Source organism: Procambarus clarkii, unplaced genomic scaffold (assembly GCF_040958095.1).
Source record: "Procambarus clarkii isolate CNS0578487 unplaced genomic scaffold, FALCON_Pclarkii_2.0 HiC_scaffold_131, whole genome shotgun sequence".
Classification (NCBI taxonomy): Eukaryota; Metazoa; Arthropoda; class Malacostraca; order Decapoda; family Cambaridae; genus Procambarus; species Procambarus clarkii.
The window spans coordinates 998,002-1,024,747 of NW_027189164.1; the positions used below are offsets into that span (position 1 = coordinate 998,002).

The following is a 26,746-nucleotide window of genomic DNA, read 5'->3' on the forward strand; positions in this document are numbered from 1 at the left end:
TGCTTGATGCTGACGCTGCTTGATGCTGACGCTGCTTGATGCTGATGCTGCTTGATGCTGAAGCTGCGTGATGCTGACCCTGCTTGACACTGATTCTGTTAAAGCTGACGCTGCTTGATGCTGACGCTGCTTGATGCTGACGCTGTTTGATGCTGACGCTGCTTGATGCAGACTATGCTTGATGTTGACGCTGCTTGATGCTGACGCTGCTTTATGTTGACGCTGCTTGATGCTGAGGCTGCTTGACACTCACGTTGCTTGATGCTGACGCTACTTGATGCTGACGCTGCTTGATGCTGACGCTACTTGATGCTGACGCTACTTGATGCTGACGCTACTTGATGCTGACGCTGCTTTATGTTGACGTTGTTTGATGCTGATGCTGCTTGATCCTGACGCTGCTTGATGATGATGCTGACGCTGAGGCTGCTTGATGCTGACTCTGATTGACACTCACTCTGCTTGATGCTGACTCTACTTGATGATGACGCTGCGTGATGCTGACGCTGCTTGATGCTGACGCTAATTAATGATGACGCTGTTTCATGATGGCGTTGCTTGATGCTGACGCTGCTTGATACTGACGCTGCTTGATGCTGATGTTGACGCTGAGGCTACTTGATGCTGACGCTGCTTGACATTCACTCTGCTTGATGCTGACTCTACTTGATGCTGACGCTGCTTGATGCTAAGGCTGCTTGATGCTAAGACTGCTTGAAGCTGACGCTGTTTGATGCTGACTCTGCTTAACGGTGACGCTGCTTGATGCTGACGCTGATTGATGCTGACGCTGCTTGATACTGACGCTGTCTGATGCTGACGCTACTTGATGCTGACGCTGCTTCATGCTGACGCTGCTTCATGCTGACGCTGTTTGATGCTGACTCTGCTTTATGCTGACGCTGCTTCATGCTGACGCTGCTTCATGCTGACGCTGCTTCACGCTGACGCTGTTTGATGTTGACTCTGCTTGATGCTGACGCTGCTTGATGCTGACGCTGCATGATGTTGACGCTGCTTGATGCTAATGCTGCTTGATGCTGACGCTGCTTTATGTTGACGCTGCTTAATGCTGAGGCTGCTTGACACTCACGCTTCTTGATGCTAATTCTGTTTGATGCTGACTCTGCTTAACACTGACGCTGCTTGATGCTGAGGCTGTTTGATGTTGAGGCTGTTTGATGGTGACGCTGCTTGATGTTGACGCTGTTTCATGCTGAAGTTGCTTGATGCTGATGCTGCTCGATGCTCACGCTGCTTGATGGTGCTTGATGCTGACGTTGATTGATGGTGCTTGATGCTGACGCAGCTTATTGCAGACGCTGCTGGACGCTGAGGCTTCTTCATGCTGACGCTGCTTGATGATGACGCTGCTTGATGTTGACGCTGCTTGATGCTGACGCTGCGTGATGCCGACGTTCCTTCATGCTGACGATGCTTGATGTTGACGCTTCTTGATGCTGAAGCTGTTTAATGCTGAACCTGCTTGATGCTGACGCTGCTTGATTCTGATGCTGCTTGATGCTGACGATGCTTGATGCTGTCGTTGATTGATGCTGAAGGTGCTTGATGGTGATGCTGTTTGATGCTGACGCTGCTTGATGCTGACGCTGCTTGATGCTGACGCTGCTTGATGCTGACGCTGCTTGATGCTGACGCTGCTTGATGCTGAAGATCTTGATGCTGACGCTGCTTGATGCTGCAGCTGCGTGATGCTGACGCTGCTTGATGCTGACGCTGCTTGATGCTGACGCTGCATGATGCTGATGTTGCTTGATGCTGACGCTGCTTGATGCAGGCGATGAGGCTTCTTGATGCTGACGTTGCATAATGCTGAAGCTGCTTGATGCTGAAGATCTTGACGCTGACGCTGCTTGATGCTGATGCTGCTTGATGCTGACGCTGCATGATGCTGACGCTGCTTGATGCTAATGCTGCTTGATGCTGACGCTGCTTGATGTTTACGTTGAATGATGCTGACGCTGCTTGACATTCACGCTGCTTGATGCTGACCCTGCTTAATGCTGATGCTGCCTGATGCTGACGCTGCTTGATGTTTACGTTGAATGATGCTGACGCTGCTTGACATTCACGCTGCTTGATGCTGACGCAGCTTGATGCTGACGCTGCTTGACACTCATGCAGCTTGAAGCTGACGCTGCTTGATGCTGATGCTGACGCTGCTTGATGCTGACGGTGCTTCATGCAGACTCTGCTTGATACTGATGCTGCTTTACGCTGACGCTGCTTTATATTGACGCTGATTGATGCTGACGCTGCTTGACGCTGATGATTGTTAAAGCTGACGCTGCTCGACACTGACGCTGCTTGATGCTGACGCTGCTTGATGCTGACGCTGCTTCATGCTGACGCAGCTTCATGCTGACTCTGAGGCTGCTGGATGTTGATGCTGCTTGATGCTGAGGCTGCTTGATTATCACGCTGCTTGATGCTGACGCTGCTTGACACTGATACTGCTTGATGCTGACGCTGGTTGATGCTTAGGCTGCTTCATGCTGACACTTAGGCTGCGTCATGTTAACGCTGCTTGATGCTGAAGCTGCTTGATGCTGATGCTGCTTGACTCTTACGCAGCTTGATGTTGACGCTGTTTGATGCTAATTCTGCTTGATGCTGACGCTGCTTTATATTGACGCTGCTTGATGCTGAGGCTGCTAGACACTCACGCTGCTTGATGCTAAGGCTACTTGATGCTGACCGTGCTTGATGCTGACGCTACTTAATGCTGACGCTGCTTGATGTTCACTTTGTTTGATGCTGACGCTGCTTGATACTGACGCTGCTTGATGATGATGCTGACGCTGAGGCTGCTTGATGCTGACGCTATTTGACACTCTCTCTGCTGATGCTACTCAACTTGATGCTGACGCTGCTTGATGCTGACGCTGCTTGACACTCACTCTGCTTGATGCTGACTCTACTTGATGCTGACGCTGCATGCTACTGACGCTGCTTGTTGCTGACGCTAATTGATGCTGACGCTGTTTGATGATGATGATGCTAACGCTGAGGCTGCTTTATGTTGACGTTACTTGACACTCACTCTGCTTGATGCTGACGATACTTAATGCTGACGCTGCTTGATGTTGACGCTGCTTGATGCTGACGCTGATTGATATTGACGCTGCTTGATGCTGAAGCTGCTTAATTCTGAAGCTGCTTGATGCTGACGCTGCTTGATGCTGATGCTGCTTGATACTGACGCTGCTTGATGCTGACATTGCCAAATGCTGAAGCTGCTTGATGCTGAAGATTCTTGATGCTGACGCACCTTGATGGTGACGCTGCTTGATGCTGACGCTGCATGATGCTGACGCTGCTTGATGCTGACGCTGCTTGATGCTTAGGCTGCTTCATGCTGACGCTGAGGCTGCGTCATGTTAACGCTGCTTGATACTGACGCTGCCCGATGCTGACGCTGCTTAATGCTGATGCTGCTTGACACTCACTCAGTTTGATGTTGCCGCTATTTGATGCTGACGCTGCTTGATGCTGACGCTGCTTGTTGCTGACGCTACTTAATGCTGACGCTACTTAATACTGACGCTGTTTGATGTGGACTTTGCTTGATGGTGACGCAGCTTGATACTGACGTTTCTTGATGATGATGCTGACGCTGAGGCTGCTTTATGCTGACGCTACTTGATGCTGACGCTGCTTGATGCTGACACTGCTTGACACTGACGCTGGTATGATGAAGACGCTGCTTGATACAGACGCTGCTTGATGCTGACGCTGCTTGATGCTGATGCTGCTTGATGCTGACGCTGCTTGACACTGACGCTGCTTCATGCTAACGCAGCTTCATGCTAACGCAGCTTCATGCTGACGCTGAGGCTGCTTCCTGTTGACTCTGCTTGACTCTTACCATGCTTGATGTTGACGGTGCTTGATGCTAACGCTGCTTGATGTTGACGCTGCTTTATGTTGACGCTGCTTGATGCTGAGGCTGCTTGACACTCACGCTGCTTGATGCTGACGCTACTTGACGCTTATGCTGATTGATGCTGACGCTGCTTTATGTTGACACTGCTTGATGCTGACGCTGCTTGTTGCTGACGCTGCTTGATGCTGACGCTGCTTTATGTTGACGCTGCATGATGCTGACGCTGCTTAAAGCTGAAGCTGCTTGATGCTGAAGCTGCTTAATGCGGACGCTTATTGATGCTGAAACTTCTTGATGTTTATGCTGCTTGATGCTGACGCTGCTTGATGTTGACGCTGCTTGACATTCACGCTTCTTGATGCTGACGCTGTGTTGATGATGATGCTGTTTGATGCTGACGCTGCTTGATGTTGACGTTGCTTGATGCTGACGCTGCTTGATGCTGACGCTGCTTGATGCTGACGCTGCTTGACATTCACGCTGCTTGATGCTGACGCTGCTTGATGCTGACGCTGCTTGATGCTGACGCTGATTGATGCTGACTCTGCTTGATGCTGACGCTGCTTTATGCTGACGCTGCATGATACTGACGCTGCTAGATGCTGATGTTGACGCTGAGGCCACTTGATGCTGACGCTGCTTGACACTTACTCTGCTTGATGCTGACTCTAATTGATGCTGACTCTGCTTGATGCTGAGGCTGCTTGATGCTAAGACTGCTTGAAGCTGAGGCTGTTTGATGCTGACTCTGCTTAACGCTGACGCTGCTTGATGCTGACGCTGCATGACGCTGACGCTGATTGATGCTGACGCTGCTTGATGTTAACATAGCTTGATGCTGATGCTAATTGATTCTGACGTTGCTTGATGCTGAGGCTGCTTGATGCTGACGATGCTTGATGCTGATGCTGCTTGATGCTGACGCTGCGTGATGCTGACCCTGCTTTACGCTGATGCTGCTCAACGCTGACGCTGCTTGATGCTGAAGGTGCTTGATGCTGACGCTGCTTGACACTCTCGCTGCTTGATGCTGACGCTGCTTGACACTTTCGCTGCTTGATGCTGACGCTGCTTGATGTTAACACAGCTTGATGCTGATGCTAATTTTTTCTGACGTTGCTTGATGCTGACGCTGCTTGATGCTGATGCTGCTTGATGCTGACGCTGCGTGATGCTGACCCTGCTTGACGCTGATGCTACTTAACGCTGACGCTGCTTGATGCTGACACTGCTTGGTTCTGACGCGGCTTGATGCTGACGCTGCTTGATGCTGACGCTGCTTTATGTTGACGCTGCTTGATGCTGAGGCTGCTTGATGCTGAGGCTGCTTGACACTTACGCTGCTTGATGCTGACGCTTCTTGATGCTGACGCTGCTTGATGCTGACGCTACTTGATGCTGACGCTGCTTGATGCTGAGACTGCTTGATGCTAAGACTGCTTGAAGCAGAGGCTCTTTGATGCTGACTCTGCATGATGCTGACGCTGCATGACGCTGACGCTGATTGATGCTGACGCTGCTTGATGTTAACATAGCTTGATGCTGATGATAATTGATTCTGACGTTGCTTGATGCTGAGGCTGCTTGATGCTGACGATGCTTGATGCTGATGCTGCTTGATGCTGACGCTGCGTGATGCTGACCCTGCGTTACGCTGATGCTGCTTAACGCTGACGCTGCTTGATGCTGACGCTGCTTGATGCTGAAGCTGCTTGATGCTGATGCTGCTTGACTCTCTCGCTGCTTGATGCTGACGCTGCTTGACACTTTCGCTGCTTGATGCTGACGCTGCTTGATGTTAACACAGCTTGATGCTGATGCTAATTTTTTCTGACGTTGCTTGATGCTGACGCTGCTTGATGCTGATGCTGCTTGATGCTGACGCTGCGTGATGCTGACCCTGCTTGACGCTGATGCTACTTAACGCTGACGCTGCTTGATGCTGACACTGCTTGGTTCTGACGCGGCTTGATGCTGACGCTGCTTGATGCTGACGCTGCTTTATGTTGACGCTGCTTGATGCTGAGGCTGCTTGATGCTGAGGCTGCTTGACACTTACGCTGCTTGATGCTGACGCTTCTTGATGCTGACGCTGCTTGATGCTGACGCTACTTGATGCTGACGCTGCTTGATGCTGAGACTGCTTGATGCTAAGACTGCTTGAAGCAGAGGCTCTTTGATGCTGACTCTGCATGATGCTGACGCTGCATGACGCTGACGCTGATTGATGCTGACGCTGCTTGATGTTAACATAGCTTGATGCTGATGATAATTGATTCTGACGTTGCTTGATGCTGAGGCTGCTTGATGCTGACGATGCTTGATGCTGCTTGATGCTGACGCTGCGTGATGCTGACCCTGCGTTACGCTGATGCTGCTTAACGCTGACGCTGCTTGATGCTGACACTGCTTGATGCTGAAGCTGCTTGATGCTGATGCTGCTTGACTCTCTCGCTGCTTGATGCTGACGCTGCTTGACACTTTCGCTGCTTGATGCTGACGCTGCTTGATGTTAACACAGCTTGATGCTGATGCTAATTGTTTCTGACGTTGCTTGATGCTGACGCTGCTTGATGCTGATGCTGCTTGATGCTGACGCTGCGTGATACTGACCCTGCTTGACGCTGATGCTGCTTAACGCTGACGCTGCTTGATGCTGACACTGCTTGGTTCTGACGCGGCTTGATGCTGACGCTGCTTGATGCTGACGCTGCTTTATGTTGACGCTGCTTGATGCTGAGGCTGCTTGATGCTGAGGCTGCTTGACACTTACGCTGCTTGATGCTGATGCTTCTTGATGCTGACGCTGCTTGATGCTGACGCTACTTGATGCTGACGCTGCTTGATTTTGACGTTGTTTCTGATGCTGCTTGATACTGACGCTGCTTGATGATGATGCTAACGCTGAGGCTGCTTGATGCTGACTCTGATTGACACTCACTCTGCTTGATGCTGACTCTACTTGATGCTGACGCTGCTTGATGCTGACGGTGCTTCATGCAGACTCTGCTTGATACTGATGCTGCTTTACGCTGACGCTGCTTTATATTGACGCTGATTGATTCTGACGCTGCTTGACGCTGATGATTGTTAAAGCTGACGCTGCTCGACACTGACGCTGCTTGATGCTGACGCTGCTTGATGCTGACGCTGCTTCATGCTGACGCAGCTTCATGCTGACTCTGAGGCTGCTGGATGTTGATGCTGCTTGATGCTGAGGCTGCTTGATTATCACGCCGCTTGATGCTGACGCTGCTTGACACTGATACTGCTTGATGCTGACGCTGGTTGATGCTTAGGCTGCTTCATGCTGACACTTAGGCTGCGTCATGTTAACGCTGCTTGATGCTGAAGCTGCTTGATGCTGATGCTGCTTGACTCTTACGCAGCTTGATGTTGACGCTGTTTGATGCTAATTCTGCTTGATGCTGACGCTGCTTTATATTGACGCTGCTTGATGCTGAGGCTGCTAGACACTCACGCTGCTTGATGCTAAGGCTACTTGATGCTGACCGTGCTTGATGCTGACGCTACTTAATGCTGACGCTGCTTGATGTTCACTTTGTTTGATGCTGACGCTGCTTGATACTGACGCTGCTTGATGATGATGCTGACGCTGAGGCTGCTTGATGCTGACGCTATTTGACACTCTCTCTGCTGATGCTACTCAACTTGATGCTGACGCTGCTTGATGCTGACGCTGCTTGACACTCACTCTGCTTGATGCTGACTCTACTTGATGCTGACGCTGCATGCTGCTGACGCTGCTTGTTGCTGACGCTAATTGATGCTGACGCTGTTTGATGATGATGATGCTAACGCTGAGGCTGCTTTATGCTGACGTTACTTGACACTCACTCTGCTTGATGCTGACGATACTTAATGCTGACGCTGCTTGATGTTGACGCTGCTTGATGCTGACGCTGATTGATATTGACGCTGCTTGATGCTGACGCTGATTGATGCTGACTCTGCTTGATGCTGACGCTGCTTTATGCTGACGCTGCATGATACTGACGCTGCTAGATGCTGATGTTGACGCTGAGGCCACTTGATGCTGACGCTGCTTGACACTTACTCTGCTTGATGCTGACTCTAATTGATGCTGACTCTGCTTGATGCTGAGGCTGCTTGATGCTAAGACTGCTTGAAGCTGAGGCTGTTTGATGCTGACTCTGCTTAACGCTGACGCTGCTTGATGCTGACGCTGCATGACGCTGACGCTGATTGATGCTGACGCTGCTTGATGTTAACATAGCTTGATGCTGATGCTAATTGATTCTGACGTTGCTTGATGCTGAGGCTGCTTGATGCTGACGATGCTTGATGCTGATGCTGCTTGATGCTGACGCTGCGTGATGCTGACCCTGCTTTACGCTGATGCTGCTCAACGCTGACGCTGCTTGATGCTGAAGGTGCTTGATGCTGACGCTGCTTGACACTCTCGCTGCTTGATGCTGACGCTGCTTGACACTTTCGCTGCTTGATGCTGACGCTGCTTGATGTTAACACAGCTTGATGCTGATGCTATTTTTTTCTGACGTTGCTTGATGCTGACGCTGCTTGATGCTGATGCTGCTTGATGCTGACGCTGCGTGATGCTGACCCTGCTTGACGCTGATGCTACTTAACGCTGACGCTGCTTGATGCTGACACTGCTTGGTTCTGACGCGGCTTGATGCTGACGCTGCTTGATGCTGACGCTGCTTTATGTTGACGCTGCTTGATGCTGAGGCTGCTTGATGCTGAGGCTGCTTGACACTTACGCTGCTTGATGCTGACGCTTCTTGATGCTGACGCTGCTTGATGCTGACGCTACTTGATGCTGACGCTGCTTGATGCTGAGACTGCTTGATGCTAAGACTGCTTGAAGCAGAGGCTCTTTGATGCTGACTCTGCATGATGCTGACGCTGCATGACGCTGACGCTGATTGATGCTGACGCTGCTTGATGTTAACATAGCTTGATGCTGATGATAATTGATTCTGACGTTGCTTGATGCTGAGGCTGCTTGATGCTGACGATGCTTGATGCTGATGCTGCTTGATGCTGACGCTGCGTGATGCTGACCCTGCGTTACGCTGATGCTGCTTAACGCTGACGCTGCTTGATGCTGACGCTGCTTGATGCTGAAGCTGCTTGATGCTGATGCTGCTTGACTCTCTCGCTGCTTGATGCTGACGCTGCTTGACACTTTCGCTGCTTGATGCTGACGCTGCTTGATGTTAACACAGCTTGATGCTGATGCTAATTTTTTCTGACGTTGCTTGATGCTGACGCTGCTTGATGCTGATGCTGCTTGATGCTGACGCTGCGTGATGCTGACCCTGCTTGACGTTGATGCTACTTAACGCTGACGCTGCTTGATGCTGACACTGCTTGGTTCTGACGCGGCTTGATGCTGACGCTGCTTGATGCTGACGCTGCTTTATGTTGACGCTGCTTGATGCTGAGGCTGCTTGATGCTGAGGCTGCTTGACACTTACGCTGCTTGATGCTGACGCTTCTTGATGCTGACGCTGCTTGATGCTGACGCTACTTGATGCTGACGCTGCTTGATGCTGAGACTGCTTGATGCTAAGACTGCTTGAAGCAGAGGCTCTTTGATGCTGACTCTGCATGATGCTGACGCTGCATGACGCTGACGCTGATTGATGCTGACGCTGCTTGATGTTAACATAGCTTGATGCTGATGATAATTGATTCTGACGTTGCTTGATGCTGAGGCTGCTTGATGCTGACGATGCTTGATGCTGCTTGATGCTGACGCTGCGTGATGCTGACCCTGCGTTACGCTGATGCTGCTTAACGCTGACGCTGCTTGATGCTGACACTGCTTGATGCTGAAGCTGCTTGATGCTGATGCTGCTTGACTCTCTCGCTGCTTGATGCTGACGCTGCTTGACACTTTCGCTGCTTGATGCTGACGCTGCTTGATGTTAACACAGCTTGATGCTGATGCTAATTGTTTCTGACGTTGCTTGATGCTGACGCTGCTTGATGCTGATGCTGCTTGATGCTGACGCTGCGTGATACTGACCCTTCTTGACGCTGATGCTGCTTAACGCTGACGCTGCTTGATGCTGACACTGCTTGGTTCTGACGCGGCTTGATGCTGACGCTGCTTGATGCTGACGCTGCTTTATGTTGACGCTGCTTGATGCTGAGGCTGCTTGATGCTGAGGCTGCTTGACACTTACGCTGCTTGATGCTGATGCTTCTTGATGCTGACGCTGCTTGATGCTGACGCTACTTGATGCTGACGCTGCTTGATTTTGACGTTGTTTCTGATGCTGCTTGATACTGACGCTGCTTGATGATGATGCTAACGCTGAGGCTGCTTGATGCTGACTCTGATTGACACTCACTCTGCTTGATGCTGACTCTACTTGATGCTGACGCTGCTTGATGCTGACGGTGCTTCATGCAGACTCTGCTTGATACTGATGCTGCTTTACGCTGACGCTGCTTTATATTGACGCTGATTGATTCTGACGCTGCTTGACGCTGATGATTGTTAAAGCTGACGCTGCTCGACACTGACGCTGCTTGATGCTGACGCTGCTTGATGCTGACGCTGCTTCATGCTGACGCAGCTTCATGCTGACTCTGAGGCTGCTGGATGTTGATGCTGCTTGATGCTGAGGCTGCTTGATTATCACGCCGCTTGATGCTGACGCTGCTTGACACTGATACTGCTTGATGCTGACGCTGGTTGATGCTTAGGCTGCTTCATGCTGACACTTAGGCTGCGTCATGTTAACGCTGCTTGATGCTGAAGCTGCTTGATGCTGATGCTGCTTGACTCTTACGCAGCTTGATGTTGACGCTGTTTGATGCTAATTCTGCTTGATGCTGACGCTGCTTTATATTGACGCTGCTTGATGCTGAGGCTGCTAGACACTCACGCTGCTTGATGCTAAGGCTACTTGATGCTGACCGTGCTTGATGCTGACGCTACTTAATGCTGACGCTGCTTGATGTTCACTTTGTTTGATGCTGACGCTGCTTGATACTGACGCTGCTTGATGATGATGCTGACGCTGAGGCTGCTTGATGCTGACGCTATTTGACACTCTCTCTGCTGATGCTACTCAACTTGATGCTGACGCTGCTTGATGCTGACGCTGCTTGACACTCACTCTGCTTGATGCTGACTCTACTTGATGCTGACGCTGCATGCTGCTGACGCTGCTTGTTGCTGACGCTAATTGATGCTGACGCTGTTTGATGATGATGATGCTAACGCTGAGGCTGCTTTATGCTGACGTTACTTGACACTCACTCTGCTTGATGCTGACGATACTTAATGCTGACGCTGCTTGATGTTGACGCTGCTTGATGCTGACGCTGATTGATATTGACGCTGCTTGATGCTGAAGCTGCTTAATTCTGAAGCTGCTTGATGCTGACGCTGCTTGATGCTGATGCTGCTTGATACTGACGCTGCTTGATGCTGACATTGCCAAATGCTGAAGCTGCTTGATGCTGAAGATTCTTGATGCTGACGCACCTTGATGGTGACGCTGCTTGATGCTGACGCTGCATGATGCTGACGCTGCTTGATGCTGACGCTGCTTGATGCTTAGGCTGCTTCATGCTGACGCTGAGGCTGCGTCATGTTAACGCTGCTTGATACTGACGCTGCCCGATGCTGACGCTGCTTGATGCTGATGCTGCTTGACACTCACTCAGTTTGATGTTGCCGCTATTTGATGCTGACGCTGCTTGATGCTGACGCTGCTTGTTGCTGACGCTACTTAATGCTGACGCTACTTAATACTGACGCTGTTTGATGTGGACTTTGCTTGATGGTGACGCAGCTTGATACTGACGTTTCTTGATGATGATGCTGACGCTGAGGCTGCTTTATGCTGACGCTACTTGATGCTGACGCTGCTTGATGCTGACACTGCTTGACACTGACGCTGGTATGATGAAGACGCTGCTTGATACAGACGCTGCTTGATGCTGACGCTGCTTGATGCTGATGCTGCTTGATGCTGACGCTGCTTGACACTGACGCTGCTTCATGCTAACGCAGCTTCATGCTAACGCAGCTTCATGCTGACGCTGAGGCTGCTTCCTGTTGACTCTGCTTGATTCTTACCATGCTTGATGTTGACGCTGCTTGATGCTAACGCTGCTTGATGTTGACGCTGCTTTATGTTGACGCTGCTTGATGCTGAGGCTGCTTGACACTCACGCTGCTTGATGCTGACGCTACTTGACGCTTATGCTGATTGATGCTGACGCTGCTTTATGTTGACACTGCTTGATGCTGACGCTGCTTGTTGCTGACGCTGCTTGATGCTGACGCTGCTTTATGTTGACGCTGCTTGATGCTGACGCTGCTTAAAGCTGAAGCTGCTTGATGCTGAAGCTGCTTAATGCGGACGCTTATTGATGCTGAAACTTCTTGATGTTTATGCTGCTTGATGCTGACGCTGCTTGATGTTGACGCTGCTTGATATTCACGCTTCTTGATGCTGACGCTGTGTTGATGATGATGCTGTTTGATGCTGACGCTGCTTGATGTTGACGTTGCTTGATGCTGACGCTGCTTGATGCTGACGCTGCTTGATGCTGACGCTGCTTGACATTCACGCTGCTTGATGCTGACGCTGCTTGATGCTGACGATACTTAATGCTGACGCTGCTTGATGTTGACGCTGCTTGATGCTGACGCTGATTGATATTGACGCTGCTTGATGCTGAAGCTGCTTAATTCTGAAGCTGCTTGATGCTGACGCTGCTTGATGCTGATGCTGCTTGATACTGACGCTGCTTGATGCTGACATTGCCAAATGCTGAAGCTGCTTGATGCTGAAGATTCTTGATGCTGACGCACCTTGATGGTGACGCTGCTTGATGCTGACGCTGCATGATGCTGACGCTGCTTGATGCTGACGCTGCTTGATGCTTAGGCTGCTTCATGCTGACGCTGAGGCTGCGTCATGTTATCGCTGCTTGATACTGACGCTGCCCGATGCTGACGCTGCTTGATGCTGATGCTGCTTGACACTCACTCAGTTTGATGTTGCCGCTATTTGATGCTGACGCTGCTTGATGCTGACGCTGCTTGTTGCTGACGCTACTTAATGCTGACGCTACTTAATACTGACGCTGTTTGATGTGGACTTTGCTTGATGGTGACGCAGCTTGATACTGACGTTTCTTGATGATGATGCTGACGCTGAGGCTGCTTTATGCTGACGCTACTTGATGCTGACGCTGCTTGATGCTGACACTGCTTGACACTGACGCTGGTATGATGAAGACGCTGCTTGATACAGACGCTGCTTGATGCTGACGCTGCTTGATGCTGATGCTGCTTGATGCTGACGCTGCTTGACACTGACGCTGCTTCATGCTAACGCAGCTTCATGCTAACGCAGCTTCATGCTGACGCTGAGGCTGCTTCCTGTTGACTCTGCTTGATTCTTACCATGCTTGATGTTGACGCTGCTTGATGCTAACGCTGCTTGATGTTGACGCTGCTTTATGTTGACGCTGCTTGATGCTGAGGCTGCTTGACACTCACGCTGCTTGATGCTGACGCTACTTGACGCTTATGCTGATTGATGCTGACGCTGCTTTATGTTGACACTGCTTGATGCTGACGCTGCTTATTGCTGACGCTGCTTGATGCTGACGCTGCTTTATGTTGACGCTGCTTGATGCTGACGCTGCTTAAAGCTGAAGCTGCTTGATGCTGAAGCTGCTTAATGCGGACGCTTATTGATGCTGAAACTTCTTGATGTTTATGCTGCTTGATGCTGACGCTGCTTGATGTTGACGCTGCTTGACATTCACGCTTCTTGATGCTGACGCTGTGTTGATGATGATGCTGTTTGATGCTGACGCTGCTTGATGTTGGCGTTGCTTGATGCTGACGCTGCTTGATGCTGACGCTGCTTGATGCTGACGCTGCTTGACATTCACGCTGCTTGATGCTGACGCTGCTTGATGCTGACGCTGCTTGATGCTGACGCTGATTGATGCTGACTCTGCTTGATGCTGACGCTGCTTTATGCTGACGCTGCATGATACTGACGCTGCTAGATGCTGATGTTGACGCTGAGGCCACTTGATGCTGACGCTGCTTGACACTTACTCTGCTTGATGCTGACTCTAATTGATGCTGACTCTGCTTGATGCTGAGGCTGCTTGATGCTAAGACTGCTTGAAGCTGAGGCTGTTTGATGCTGACTCTGCTTAACGCTGACGCTGCTTGATGCTGACGCTGCATGACGCTGACGCTGATTGATGCTGACGCTGCTTGATGTTAACATAGCTTGATGCTGATGCTAATTGATTCTGACGTTGCTTGATGCTGAGGCTGCTTGATGCTGACGATGCTTGATGCTGATGCTGCTTGATGCTGACGCTGCGTGATGCTGACCCTGCTTTACGCTGATGCTGCTCAACGCTGACGCTGCTTGATGCTGAAGGTGCTTGATGCTGACGCTGCTTGACACTCTCGCTGCTTGATGCTGACGCTGCTTGACACTTTCGCTGCTTGATGCTGACGCTGCTTGATGTTAACACAGCTTGATGCTGATGCTAGTTTTTTCTGACGTTGCTTGATGCTGACGCTGCTTGATGCTGATGCTGCTTGATGCTGACGCTGCGTGATGCTGACCCTGCTTGACGCTGATGCTACTTAACGCTGACGCTGCTTGATGCTGACACTGCTTGGTTCTGACGCGGCTTGATGCTGACGCTGCTTGATGCTGACGCTGCTTTATGTTGACGCTGCTTGATGCTGAGGCTGCTTGATGCTGAGGCTGCTTGACACTTACGCTGCTTGATGCTGACGCTTCTTGATGCTGACGCTGCTTGATGCTGACGCTACTTGATGCTGACGCTGCTTGATGCTGAGACTGCTTGATGCTAAGACTGCTTGAAGCAGAGGCTCTTTGATGCTGACTCTGCATGATGCTGACGCTGCATGACGCTGACGCTGATTGATGCTGACGCTGCTTGATGTTAACATAGCTTGATGCTGATGATAATTGATTCTGACGTTGCTTGATGCTGAGGCTGCTTGATGCTGACGATGCTTGATGCTGATGCTGCTTGATGCTGACGCTGCGTGATGCTGACCCTGCGTTACGCTGATGCTGCTTAACGCTGACGCTGCTTGATGCTGACGCTGCTTGATGCTGAAGCTGCTTGATGCTGATGCTGCTTGACTCTCTCGCTGCTTGATGCTGACGCTGCTTGACACTTTCGCTGCTTGATGCTGACGCTGCTTGATGTTAACACAGCTTGATGCTGATGCTAATTTTTTCTGACGTTGCTTGATGCTGACGCTGCTTGATGCTGATGCTGCTTGATGCTGACGCTGCGTGATGCTGACCCTGCTTGACGCTGATGCTACTTAACGCTGACGCTGCTTGATGCTGACACTGCTTGGTTCTGACGCGGCTTGATGCTGACGCTGCTTGATGCTGACGCTGCTTTATGTTGTCGCTGCTTGATGCTGAGGCTGCTTGATGCTGAGGCTGCTTGACACTTACGCTGCTTGATGCTGACGCTTCTTGATGCTGACGCTGCTTGATGCTGACGCTACTTGATGCTGACGCTGCTTGATGCTGAGACTGCTTGATGCTAAGACTGCTTGAAGCAGAGGCTCTTTGATGCTGACTCTGCATGATGCTGACGCTGCATGACGCTGACGCTGATTGATGCTGACGCTGCTTGATGTTAACATAGCTTGATGCTGATGATAATTGATTCTGACGTTGCTTGATGCTGAGGCTGCTTGATGCTGACGATGCTTGATGCTGATGCTGCTTGATGCTGACGCTGCGTGATGCTGACCCTGCGTTACGCTGATGCTGCTTAACGCTGACGCTGCTTGATGCTGACGCTGCTTGATGCTGAAGCTGCTTGATGCTGATGCTGCTTGACTCTCTCGCTGCTTGATGCTGACGCTGCTTGACACTTTCGCTGCTTGATGCTGACGCTGCTTGATGTTAACACAGCTTGATGCTGATGCTAATTGTTTCTGACGTTGCTTGATGCTGACGCTGCTTGATGCTGATGCTGCTTGATGCTGACGCTGCGTGATACTGACCCTGCTTGACGCTGATGCTGCTTAACGCTGACGCTGCTTGATGCTGACACTGCTTGGTTCTGACGCGGCTTGATGCTGACGCTGCTTGATGCTGACGCTGCTTTATGTTGACGCTGCTTGATGCTGAGGCTGCTTGATGCTGAGGCTGCTTGACACTTACGCTGCTTGATGCTGATGCTTCTTGATGCTGACGCTGCTTGATGCTGACGCTACTTGATGCTGACGCTGCTTGATTTTGACGTTGTTTCTGATGCTGCTTGATACTGACGCTGCTTGATGATGATGCTAACGCTGAGGCTGCTTGATGCTGACTCTGATTGACACTCACTCTGCTTGATGCTGACTCTACTTGATGCTGACGCTGCTTGATGCTGACGCTAGTTAATGCTGACGCTGTTTGATGATGGCGTTGCTTTATGCTGACGCTGCTTGATACTGACGCTGCTTGATGCTGATGTTGACGCTGAGGCCAATTGATGCTGACGCTGCTTGACACTCACTCTGCTTGATGCTGACTCTACTTGATGCTGACGCTGCTTAATGCTGAGGCTGCTTGATGCTAAGACTGCTTGAAGCTGAGGCTGTTTGATGCTGACTCGGCTTAACGCTGACGCTGCTTGATGCTGACGCTGCTTGATGCTGACGCTGCTTGATGCTGATGCTGCTTTATGTTGACGCTGCTTGATGCTGAGGCTGCTTGACATTCACGCTGCTTGATGCTGATGCTCTTTGATGCTGATGCTGCTTGATATTGACGCTGTTGATGCTAACGCTGCTTCACGCTGATGCTGCTTAACGGTGACGCTGCTTGATGCTGACGCTGCTTGATGCTGACGCTTCTTGACACTGACGCTGGTATGATGCTGATACTGTTTGATGCTGACGCTGCTTGATGATTATGCTGCTTCATGCAGATGCTGCTTGATTTTGACGCTGCTTGATGCTGATGCTGCTTGATGCTGGCGCTGCTTGACACTCACGCTGCTTGATGCTGACGCTGCTTGATGCTGACGCTGCTTGATGCTGACGCTGCTTGATGCTGACGCTGATTGATGCTGACGTTGCTTGATGCTGATGCTGCTTGACGCTGATGCTGCTTAACGCTGACGCTGCTTGATGCTGACGCTGCTTGACACTGACGCTGTTTGATGCTGACGCTGCTTCATGCTGACGCTGCTTCATGCTGACGCAGCTTTACGCTGACGCTGAGGCTGCTTCCTGTTGACGCTGCTTGACACTTACCCTGCTTGATGTTGACGCTGCTTGACACTTACCCTGCTTGATGTTGACGCTGCTTGACACTTACCCTGCTTGATGTTGACGCTGCTTGATGCTGATGCTGCTTTATGTTGACGCTGCTTGATGCTGAGGCTGCTTGACACTCACGCTGCTTGATGCTGACGCTGCTTGATATTGACGCTGCTTGATGCTGATGCTGCTTGATGCTGACGCTGCTTGATGATGATGCTGCTTCACACTGACGCTGCTTGATGCTGACGCTGCTTGATGCTGACGCTGCTTGATGCTGATTCTGCTTCATGCAGATGCTGCTTGATGTTGACGCTGCTTGATGCTGACGCCGCTTGATGCTGACGCTGCTTAACGCTGACGCTGCTTGATGCTGACGCTGCTTGATGCTGACGCTGCTTGATGCTGATGGTTCTTGACGCTGATGCTGCTTAACGCTGACGCTGCTTCATGCTGACGCTGAGGCTGCTTCATGTTGACGCTGTTTGACACTCACGCTAATTGATGCTGACGCAGCTTGATGCTGACGCTGCTTCATGCTGACGCTGCTTCATGCTGACGCTGCTTCATGCTGGCGCTGAGGCTGCTCTATTTTGACGCTGCTTAATGCTGACGCTGCTTCATATTGACGCTGCTTGATGCTGATGCTGCTTGATGCTGACGCTGCTTGATGCTGATGCTTTTTGATGCTGACGCTGCTGATGCTGACGCGCCTTGACACTGATGCTGCTTAACGCTGAAGCTGCTTGATGCTGACGCTGCTTGATGATGACGCTGCTTGACACTGACGCTGCTTGATGCTGACGCTGCTTGATGCTGCTTGATGCTGACGCTGCTTGATGCTGCTTGATGCTGACGCTGCTTGATGCTGACGCTGCTTGATGCTGACGCTGCTTGACGCTGATGCTGTTTAACGCTGACGCTGCTTGATGCTGACACTGTTTGACACCGACGCTACTTGATGCTGACACTGCTTGACACTGACGCTACTTGATGCTGACGCAGCTTGATGCTGACGCTGCTTCATGCAGATGCTGCTTCATGCTGGCGCTGAGGCTGCTTTATTTTGACGCTGCTTCATGCTGATGCTGCTTGATGCTGACGCTGCTTGATGCTGATGCTCTTTGATGCTGACGCTGCTTGATGCTGACGCTGCTTGATGCTGATGCTCTTTGATGCTGACGCAGCTTGATGCTGACGCTGAGGCTGCTTTATGTTGACCCTGCTTGATGCTGATGCTGCTTGATGCTGACGCTGCTTGATGCTGACGCTTTTTTATTTTGACGTTGATTGATGTTGACTCTGCTTGATATTGATTCTGCTTGATGCTGACGCTGCTTTATGTTGACGCTGCTTGATTCTGACTCTGCTTGACACTCACGCTACTTGATGCTGACGCTGTTTTGATGTTGACGCTGCTTGATGCTGACCCTGCCTGATGCTGACGCTGCTTAACGCTTACGCTGCTTTATGCTGAGGCTGCTTGATGCTGACGCTGTTTAACGCTGACGCTGTTTAACGCTGACGCTGCTTGATGCTGACGCTGCTTGATGCTGACGCTGCTTGACGCTCACGCTGACAGATGCTGACGCTGCTTGACTCTGACGCTGCTTGATGCTGACACTCCTTGATGCTGACGCTGCTTGATGCTGACGCTGTTTAACGCTGACGCTGGTTAACGCTGACGCTGCGTGATGCTGACGCTGCTTGATGCTGACGCTGTTTAACGCTGACGCTGCGTGATGCTGACGCTGCTTGATGCTGACGCTTTTTGATTTTGACGTTGATTGATGTTGACTCTGCTTGATATTGATTCTGCTTGATGCTGACGATGCTTTATGTTGACGCTGCTTGATGCTGACGCTGTTTAACGCTGACGCTGTTTAACGCTGACGCTGCGTGATGCTGACGCTGCTTAATCCTGACGCTGCCTCATGCTGACGCTGCTTGACGCTGACGTTGCTTGATCCTGACGCTGCCTGATGCAGACGCTGCCTGATGCTGACGCTGCTTGACTCTGACACTGGTATGATGCTGACGCTGTTTGATGCTGACGCTGCTTGATGATTATGCTGCTTCATGCAGATGCTGCTTGATGTTGATGCTGCTTGATGCTGATGCTGCTTGATGCTGACGCTGCTTGTTACTTACGCTGCTTGATGCTGGCGCTGCTTGATGCTGACGCTGCTTGATACTGACGCTGCTTCATGCTGACGCTGCTTCATGCTTACGCTGCTTGATGCTAATGCTGCTTGGCGCTGATGCTGCTTAACGCTGACGGTGCTTGATGCTGGCGCTGCTTGATGATGACGCTGCATGATGCTGACGCTGCTTGATGCTGATGCTGCTTGATGCTGACGCTGCTAGATGTTGACGCTGCTTGACATTCATGCTAGTTGATGCTGACCCTGCTTGATGCTGATGCTGCTTGATGCTGACGCTGCTTAATGTTTACGTTGATTGATGCTGACGCTGCTTGACATTCACGCTGCTTGATGCTGATGCTGCGTGATGCTGACGCTGCTTGACATACACGCGGCCTGATGTTGACGTTGCTTGATGCTGATAGTGCTTGATGCTGACGCTGCTTGATGCTGACGCTGCTTGATGCTGACGCTGCTTGACATGCTGATGCTAATTGAATCTGACGTTGCTTGATGCTGAGGCTGCTTGATGCTGACGATGCTTGATGCTGATGCTGCTTGATGCTGACGCTGCGTGATGCTGACCCTGCTTGACGCTAATGCTGCTTAACGCTGACGCTGCTTGATGCTGACGCTGCTTGATGCTGACGCTGCTTGATGCTGACGCTGCTTGATGTTAACACAGCTTGATGCTGATGCTAATTGATTCTGACGTTGCTTGATACTAACGCTGCTTGATGCTGACGCTGCTTGATGCTGATGCTGACGCTGCGTGATGCTGACCCTGATTGACGCTGATGCTACTTAACGCTGACGCTGCTGGATGTTGACGCTGCTTGATGCTGACGCTGCTTGAAGCTGACGCTGCTTGTTGCTGACGCTACTTAATGCTGAGGCTGCTTGATGCTAAGACTACTTGAAGCTGAGGCTGTTTGATGCTGACTCGGCTTAACGCTGACGCTGCTTGATGCTGACGCTGCATGACGCTGACGCTGATTAATGCTGACGCTGCTTGATGCTGATGCTGCTTTATGTTGACGCTGCTTGATGCTGACGCTGCTTGATGCTGACGCTGCATGACGCTGACGCTGCTTGATGCTGACGCTGCTTGATACTGACGCTGTCAAATGCTGACGCTACTTGATGCTGACGCTGCTTGATGCTGACGCTGATTGATGCTGACTGTGCTTGAAGCTGACGCTGCTTGATGCTGACTCTGCTTGACACTGATGCTGCTTGATGGTGACGCTGCTTGATGCTTAGGCTGCTTCATGCTGACGCTGAGGCTGCGTCATGTTGACGCTACTTGATGCTGACGCTGCTTGATGCTAATGCTGCTTGATGCTGACGCTGCTTTATGTTGACGCTGCTTGATGCTGACGCTGCTTGATGCTGACTCTGCTTGATGCTGACGTTGCTTGATGCTAACGCTGCTTGATGCTGACGCTACTTGACACTGACGCTGCTTGATGCTGACGCTGCTTGACACTGACGCTACTTGATATTGACGCTCCATGACGCTCACGCTGTCTGATGCTGACGCTACTTGATGCTGACGCTGCTTGAAGCAGACGCTGCTTAACACTGACGCTGCTTGATGCTGAGGCTGTTTGATGTTGACGTTGAAGCTGCTTGGCGCTGACGCTGCTTTATATTGACGCTGCTTGATGCTGACTCTGCTTCATGCTGACGCTGCTTGACGCTGATGATGCTTAACGATGACGCTGCTTGATGCTGACGATGCTTGACACTGACGCTCCTTGATGCTGACGCTGCTTGATGCTGACGCTGCTTCATGCTGACTCTGAGGCTGCTGGATGTTGACGCTGCTTGATGATGAGGCTGCTTGACACTCACGCTGCTTGATGCTGACGCTACTTGATGCTGACGCTGCTGGAAGCTGATGCTGCTTGATGCTGACTCTGCTTGATGCTGACGCTGCTTGACACTGATGCTGATGCTGCTTGATGCTTAGGCTGCTTCATGGTGACGCTGAGGCTGCGTCATGTTGACGCTACTTGATGCTGACGCTGCTTGATGCTGACGCTGCTTGTTGCTGACGCTACTTAATGCTGACGCTACTTAATGCTGACGCTACTTAATGCTGACGCTGTTTGATGTTGACTTTGCTTGATGCTGACGCAGCTTGATACTGACGCTTCTTGATGATGATGCTGACGCTGAGGCTGCTTTATGCTGACGCTGCTTGATGCTGAGGCTGCTTGACACTCACGCTGCTTGATGCTGACGCTACTAGACGCTGATGCTGCTTGATGCTGACGCTGCTTTATGTTGACGCTGCTTGATGCTGACGCTGCTTGATGCTGACGCTGCTTTATGTTGACGCTGCTTGATGCTGACGCTGCTTGATGCTGACGCTCCTTAATGCTGAAGCTGCTTGATGCTGAAGCTGCTTAATGCGGACGCTTATTGATGCTGAAACTGCTTGATGTTTATGCTGCTTGATGCTGACGCTGCTTGATGTTGACGCTGCTTGACATTCACGCTTCTTGATGCTGACGCTGTGTTGATGATGATGCTGTTTGATGCTGACGTTGCTTGATGTTGACGTTGCTTGATGCTGACGCTGCTTGATGCTGACGCTGCCTGACATTCACGCTGCTTGATGCTGACGCAGCTTGACACTCACGCTGCTTGACACTCACGCTGCTTGATGCTGATGCTCTTTGATGCTGATGCTGCTTGATATTGACGCTGTTGATGATAACGCTGCTTCACGCTGATGCTGCTTAACGGTGACGCTGCTTGATGCTGACGCTGCTTGATGCTGACGCTGCCTGACATTCACGCTGCTTGATGCTGACGCAGCTTGACACTCACGCTGCTTGACACTCACGCTGCTTGATGCTGATGCTCTTTGATGCTGATGCTGCTTGATATTGACGCTGTTGATGATAACGCTGCTTCACGCAGATGCTGCTTGATGTTGACGCTGCTTGATGCTGATGCTGCTTGATGCTGGCGCTGCTTGACACTCACGCTGCTTGATGCTGACGCTGCTTGATGCTGACGCTGCTTGATGCTGACGCTGCTTGATGCTGACGCTGCTTGATGCTGACGCTGCTTGACACTGACGCTGCTTGATGCTGACGCTGCTTCATGCTGGCGCTGCTTCATGCTGACGCAGCTTTACGCTGACGCTGAGGCTGCTTCCTGTTGACGCTGCTTGACACTTACCCTGCTTGATGTTGACGCTGCTTGACACTTACCCTGCTTGATGTTGACGCTGCTTGATGCTCATGCTGCTTGATGATGACGCTGCTTGATGTTGACGCTGCTTTATGTTGACGCTGCTTGATGCTGAGGCTGCTTGACACTCACGCTGCTTGATGCTGACGCTGCTTGATGCTGATGCTGCTTGATGCTGACGCTGCTTGACACTCACGCTGCTTGATGCTGACGCCGCTTGATGCTGACGCTGCTTAACGCTGACGCTGCTTGATGCTGACGCTGCTTGATGCTGACGCTGCTTGATGCTGATGCTTCTTGACGCTGATGCTGCTTAACGCTGACGCTGCTTCATGCTGACGCTGAGGCTGCTTCATGTTGACGCTGTTTGACACTGACGCTAATTGATGCTGACGCAGCTTGATGCTGACGCTGCTTCATGCTGACGCTGCTTCATGCTGACGCTGCTTCATGCTGGCGCTGAGGCTGCTCTATTTTGACGCTGCTTGATGCTGACGCTGCTTCATATTGACGCTGCTTGATGCTGATGCTGCTTGATGCTGACGCTGCTTGATGCTGATGCTTTTTGATGCTGACGCTGCTGATGCTGACGCGCCTTGACACTGATGCTGCTTAACGCTGAAGCTGCTTGATGCTGACGCTGCTTGATGATGACGCTGCTTGACACTGACGCTGCTTGATGCTGACGCTGCTTGATGCTGCTTGATGCTGACGCTGCTTGATGCTGACGCTGCTTGATGCTGCTTGATGCTGACGCTGCTTGATGCTGACGCTGCTTGATGCTGACGCTGCTTGATGCTGACGCTGCTTGACGCTGATGCTGCTTAACGCTGACGCTGCTTGATGCTGACACTGTTTGACACCGACGCTACTTGATGCTGACACTGCTTGACACTGACGCTACTTGATGCTGACGCAGCTTGATGCTGACGCTGCTTCATGCAGATGCTGCTTCATGCTGGTGCTGAGGCTGCTTTATTTTGACGCTGCTTCATGCTGATGCTGCTTGATGCTGACGCTGCTTGATGCTGATGCTCTTTGATGCTGACGTTGCTTGATCCTGACGCTGCCTGATGCAGACGCTGCCTGATGCTGACGCTGCTTGACACTGACGTTGCTTGATGCTGACGCTGCCTGATGCTGACGCTGCTTGACTCTGACGCTGGTATGATGCTGACGCTGTTTGATGCTGACGCTGCTTGATGATTATGCTGCTTCATGCAGATGCTGCTTGATGTTGATGCTGCTTGATGCTGATGCTGCTTGATGCTGACGCTGCTTGTTACTCACGCTGCTTGATGCTGGCGCTGCTTGATGCTGACGCTGCTTGATACTGACGCTGCTTCATGCTGACGCTGCTTCATGCTTACGCTGCTTGATGCTGATGCTGCTTGGCGCTGATGCTGCTTAACGCTGACGGTGCTTGATGCTGGCGCTGCTTGATGCTGACGCTGCATGATGCTGACGCTGCTTGATGCTGATGCTGCTTGATGCTGACGCTGCTAGATGTTGACGCTGCTTGACATTCATGCTACTTGATGCTGACCCTGCTTGATGCTGATGCTGCTTGATGCTGACGCTGCTTAATGTTTACGTTGATTGATGCTGACGCTGCTTGACATTCACGCTGCTTGATGCTGATGCTGCGTGATGCTGACGCTGCTTGACATACACGCGGCCTGATGTTGACGTTGCTTGATGCTGATAGTGCTTGATGCTGACGCTGCTTGATGCTGACGCTGCTTGATGCCGACGCTGCTTGACATGCTGATGCTAATTGAATCTGACGTTGCTTGATGCTGACGATGCTTGATGCTGATGCTGCTTGATGCTGACGCTGCGTGATGCGGACCCAGCTTGACGCTAACGCTGCTTAACGCTGACGCTGCTTGATGCTGACGCTGCTTGATGCTGACGCTGCTTGATGCTGACGCTGCTTGACACTTTCGCTGTTTGATGCTGACGCTGTTTGACACTCTCGCTGCTTGATTGTGACGCTGCTTGATGTTAACACAGCTTGATGCTGATGCTAATTGATTCTGACGTTGCTTGATACTAACGCTGCTTGATGCTGACGCTGCTTGATGCTGATGCTGACGCTGCGTGATGCTGACCCTGATTGACGCTGATGCTACTTAACGCTGACGCTGCTGGATGCTGACGCTGCTTGATGCTGACGCTGCTTGAAGCTGACGCTGCTTGTTGCTGACGCTACTTAATGCTGAGGCTGCTTGATGCTAAGACTACTTGAAGCTGAGGCTGTTTGATGCTGTCTCGGCTTAATGCTGACGCTGCTTGATGCTGACGCTGCTTGATGCTGACGCTGCATGACGCTGACGCTGATTAATGCTGACGCTGCTTGATGCTGATGCTGCTTTATGTTGACGCTGCTTGATGCTGACGCTGCTTGATGCTGACGCTGCATGACGCTGACGCTGATTGATGCTGACGAAGCGTCAATACTGACGCTGTCAAATGCTGACGCTACTTGATGCTGACGCTGCTTGATGCTGACGCTGATTGATGCTGACTGTGCTTGAAGCTGACGCTGCTTGATGCTGACTCTGCTTGACACTGATGCTGCTTGATGGTGACGCTGCTTGATGCTGACGCTGCATGACGCTGACGCTGATTGATGCTGACGCTGCTTGATGTTAACATAGCTTGATGCTGATGCTAATTGATTCTGACGTTGCTTGATGCTGAGGCTGCTTGATGCTGACGATGCTTGATGCTGATGCTGCTTGATGCTGACGCTGCGTGATGCTGACCCTGCTTTACGCTGATGCTGCTCAACGCTGACGCTGCTTGATGCTGAAGGTGCTTGATGCTGACGCTGCTTGACACTCTCGCTGCTTGATGCTGACGCTGCTTGACACTTTCGCTGCTTGATGCTGACGCTGCTTGATGTTAACACAGCTTGATGCTGATGCTAGTTTTTTCTGACGTTGCTTGATGCTGACGCTGCTTGATGCTGATGCTGCTTGATGCTGACGCTGCGTGATGCTGACCCTGCTTGACGCTGATGCTACTTAACGCTGACGCTGCTTGATGCTGACACTGCTTGGTTCTGACGCGGCTTGATGCTGACGCTGCTTGATGCTGACGCTGCTTTATGTTGACGCTGCTTCATGCTGAGGCTGCTTGATGCTGAGGCTGCTTGACACTTACGCTGCTTGATGCTGACGCTTCTTGATGCTGACGCTGCTTGATGCTGACGCTACTTGATGCTGACGCTGCTTGATGCTGAGACTGCTTGATGCTAAGACTGCTTGAAGCAGAGGCTCTTTGATGCTGACTCTGCATGATGCTGACGCTGCATGACGCTGACGCTGATTGATGCTGACGCTGCTTGATGTTAACATAGCTTGATGCTGATGATAATTGATTCTGACGTTGCTTGATGCTGAGGCTGCTTGATGCTGACGATGCTTGATGCTGATGCTGCTTGATGCTGACGCTGCGTGATGCTGACCCTGCGTTACGCTGATGCTGCTTAACGCTGACGCTGCTTGATGCTGACGCTGCTTGATGCTGAAGCTGCTTGATGCTGATGCTGCTTGACTCTCTCGCTGCTTGATGCTGACGCTGCTTGACACTTTCGCTGCTTGATGCTGACGCTGCTTGATGTTAACACAGCTTGATGCTGATGCTAATTTTTTCTGACGTTGCTTGATGCTGACGCTGCTTGATGCTGATGCTGCTTGATGCTGACGCTGCGTGATGCTGACCCTGCTTGACGCTGATGCTACTTAACGCTGACGCTGCTTGATGCTGACACTGCTTGGTTCTGACGCGGCTTGATGCTGACGCTGCTTGATGCTGACGCTGCTTGATGCTGACGCTACTTGATGCTGACGCTGCTTGATGCTGAGACTGCTTGATGCTAAGACTGCTTGAAGCAGAGGCTCTTTGATGCTGACTCTGCATGATGCTGACGCTGCATGACGCTGACGCTGATTGATGCTGACGCTGCTTGATGTTAACATAGCTTGATGCTGATGATAATTGATTCTGACGTTGCTTGATGCTGAGGCTGCTTGATGCTGACGATGCTTGATGCTGATGCTGCTTGATGCTGACGCTGCGTGATGCTGACCCTGCGTTACGCTGATGCTGCTTAACGCTGACGCTGCTTGATGCTGACGCTGC

The 26,746-nt window shown here is 51.3% G+C and overlaps 6 protein-coding genes across 6 annotated transcripts; all 6 read right to left on the reverse strand.

The window, feature by feature from the left end:
• Positions 1 to 1,343: 1,343 nt before the first annotated feature.
• LOC138360925 (streptococcal hemagglutinin-like) lies at positions 1,344 to 2,205 on the reverse strand. The gene is made up of 2 exons (XM_069320424.1): positions 1,689 to 2,205; positions 1,344 to 1,540 (listed from the first exon to the last, which is right to left on the reverse strand). Exons 1-2 carry the CDS (start codon positions 2,203 to 2,205, stop codon positions 1,344 to 1,346), a joined length of 714 nt encoding a protein of 237 aa, XP_069176525.1.
• A 2,454-nt stretch (positions 2,206 to 4,659) lies between these two features.
• LOC138360926 (sericin-2-like) lies at positions 4,660 to 7,916 on the reverse strand. Its single transcript, XM_069320425.1, has 3 exons — positions 7,766 to 7,916; positions 5,983 to 6,409; positions 4,660 to 4,975 (listed from the first exon to the last, which is right to left on the reverse strand). The coding sequence occupies exons 1-3, from the start codon at positions 7,914 to 7,916 to the stop codon at positions 4,660 to 4,662; spliced, it is 894 nt and encodes a 297-aa protein (XP_069176526.1).
• Positions 7,917 to 8,086: 170 nt separating this feature from the next.
• LOC138360927 (streptococcal hemagglutinin-like) lies at positions 8,087 to 11,506 on the reverse strand. The gene is made up of 4 exons (XM_069320426.1): positions 11,321 to 11,506; positions 9,410 to 9,932; positions 8,690 to 9,026; positions 8,087 to 8,402 (listed from the first exon to the last, which is right to left on the reverse strand). The coding sequence occupies exons 1-4, from the start codon at positions 11,504 to 11,506 to the stop codon at positions 8,087 to 8,089; spliced, it is 1,362 nt and encodes a 453-aa protein (XP_069176527.1).
• A 2,619-nt stretch (positions 11,507 to 14,125) lies between these two features.
• LOC138360928 (streptococcal hemagglutinin-like) lies at positions 14,126 to 15,626 on the reverse strand. Its single transcript, XM_069320427.1, has 3 exons — positions 15,449 to 15,626; positions 14,729 to 15,065; positions 14,126 to 14,441 (listed from the first exon to the last, which is right to left on the reverse strand). Exons 1-3 carry the CDS (start codon positions 15,624 to 15,626, stop codon positions 14,126 to 14,128), a joined length of 831 nt encoding a protein of 276 aa, XP_069176528.1.
• A 6,420-nt stretch (positions 15,627 to 22,046) lies between these two features.
• On the reverse strand, positions 22,047 to 24,051 carry LOC138360929 (pneumococcal serine-rich repeat protein-like). The gene is made up of 2 exons (XM_069320428.1): positions 23,933 to 24,051; positions 22,047 to 22,290 (listed from the first exon to the last, which is right to left on the reverse strand). The coding sequence occupies exons 1-2, from the start codon at positions 24,049 to 24,051 to the stop codon at positions 22,047 to 22,049; spliced, it is 363 nt and encodes a 120-aa protein (XP_069176529.1).
• Positions 24,052 to 24,125: 74 nt separating this feature from the next.
• LOC138360930 (streptococcal hemagglutinin-like) lies at positions 24,126 to 25,900 on the reverse strand. The gene is made up of 3 exons (XM_069320429.1): positions 25,782 to 25,900; positions 24,885 to 25,494; positions 24,126 to 24,431 (listed from the first exon to the last, which is right to left on the reverse strand). Exons 1-3 carry the CDS (start codon positions 25,898 to 25,900, stop codon positions 24,126 to 24,128), a joined length of 1,035 nt encoding a protein of 344 aa, XP_069176530.1.
• Positions 25,901 to 26,746: the final 846 nt, after the last annotated feature.

Excerpts from the sequence above, each read along its gene's own strand:
- LOC138360930 (XM_069320429.1), bottom strand. The coding sequence starts at position 25,900 with ATGCAGAGTCAGCATCAAAGAGCCTCTGCTTCAAGCAGTCTTAGCATC. Across the intron at positions 25,495-25,781 it reads CAGCGTCAGCATCAAGAAGC|CGTCAGCATCAAGCAGCGAA; the intron begins GTCAGCATCAAG and ends AACATCAAGCAG. Across the intron at positions 24,432-24,884 it reads CAGCGTCAGCATCAAGCAGC|CGTCAGCATCAAGCAGCATC; the intron begins GTCAGCATTAAG and ends CGCATCACGCAG.
- LOC138360928 (XM_069320427.1), bottom strand. The coding sequence starts at position 15,626 with ATGTTAACATCAAGCAGCGTCAGCATCAATCAGCGTCAGCGTCATGCA. Across the intron at positions 15,066-15,448 it reads CAGCGTCAGCATCAAGAAGC|CGTCAGCATCAAGCAGCGTC; the intron begins GTCAGCATCAAG and ends AGCATCAAGCAG. Across the intron at positions 14,442-14,728 it reads CAGCGTCAGCATCAAGAAGC|CGTCAGCATCAAGCAGCGAA; the intron begins GTCAGCATCAAG and ends AACATCAAGCAG.
- LOC138360925 (XM_069320424.1), bottom strand. The coding sequence starts at position 2,205 with ATGAAGCACCGTCAGCATCAAGCAGCGTCAGCATCAGCATCAAGCAGC. Across the intron at positions 1,541-1,688 it reads CAGCTGCAGCATCAAGCAGC|CATCAAGCATCGTCAGCATC; the intron begins GTCAGCATCAAG and ends AATCAACGACAG.
- LOC138360929 (XM_069320428.1), bottom strand. The coding sequence starts at position 24,051 with ATGCAGCGTCAGCATCAAGCAGCGCCAGCATCAAGCACCGTCAGCGTT. Across the intron at positions 22,291-23,932 it reads CAGCGTCAGCATGAAGCAGC|CGTCAATATCAAGCAGCATC; the intron begins GTCAGTATCAAG and ends TATCATCAACAG.
- LOC138360927 (XM_069320426.1), bottom strand. The coding sequence starts at position 11,506 with ATGAAGCAGCCTAAGCATCAAGCAGCGTCAGCATCAAGCAGCGTCAGC. Across the intron at positions 9,933-11,320 it reads CAGCATCAGCATCAAGCAGC|CGTCAGCATCAAGCAGCATC; the intron begins GTCAGCATCAAG and ends AGTATCACGCAG. Across the intron at positions 8,403-8,689 it reads CAGCGTCAGCATCAAGAAGC|CGTCAGCATCAAGCAGCGAA; the intron begins GTCAGCATCAAG and ends AACATCAAGCAG.
- LOC138360926 (XM_069320425.1), bottom strand. The coding sequence starts at position 7,916 with ATGCAGCGTCAGCATAAAGCAGCGTCAGCATCAAGCAGAGTCAGCATC. Across the intron at positions 6,410-7,765 it reads TATCGTCAGCATCAAGCAGA|CGTCAGCATCAAGCAGCGAA; the intron begins GTGAGTGTCAAG and ends AACATCAAGCAG. Across the intron at positions 4,976-5,982 it reads CAGCGTCAGCATCAAGAAGC|CGTCAGCATCAAGCAGCGAA; the intron begins GTCAGCATCAAG and ends AACATCAAGCAG.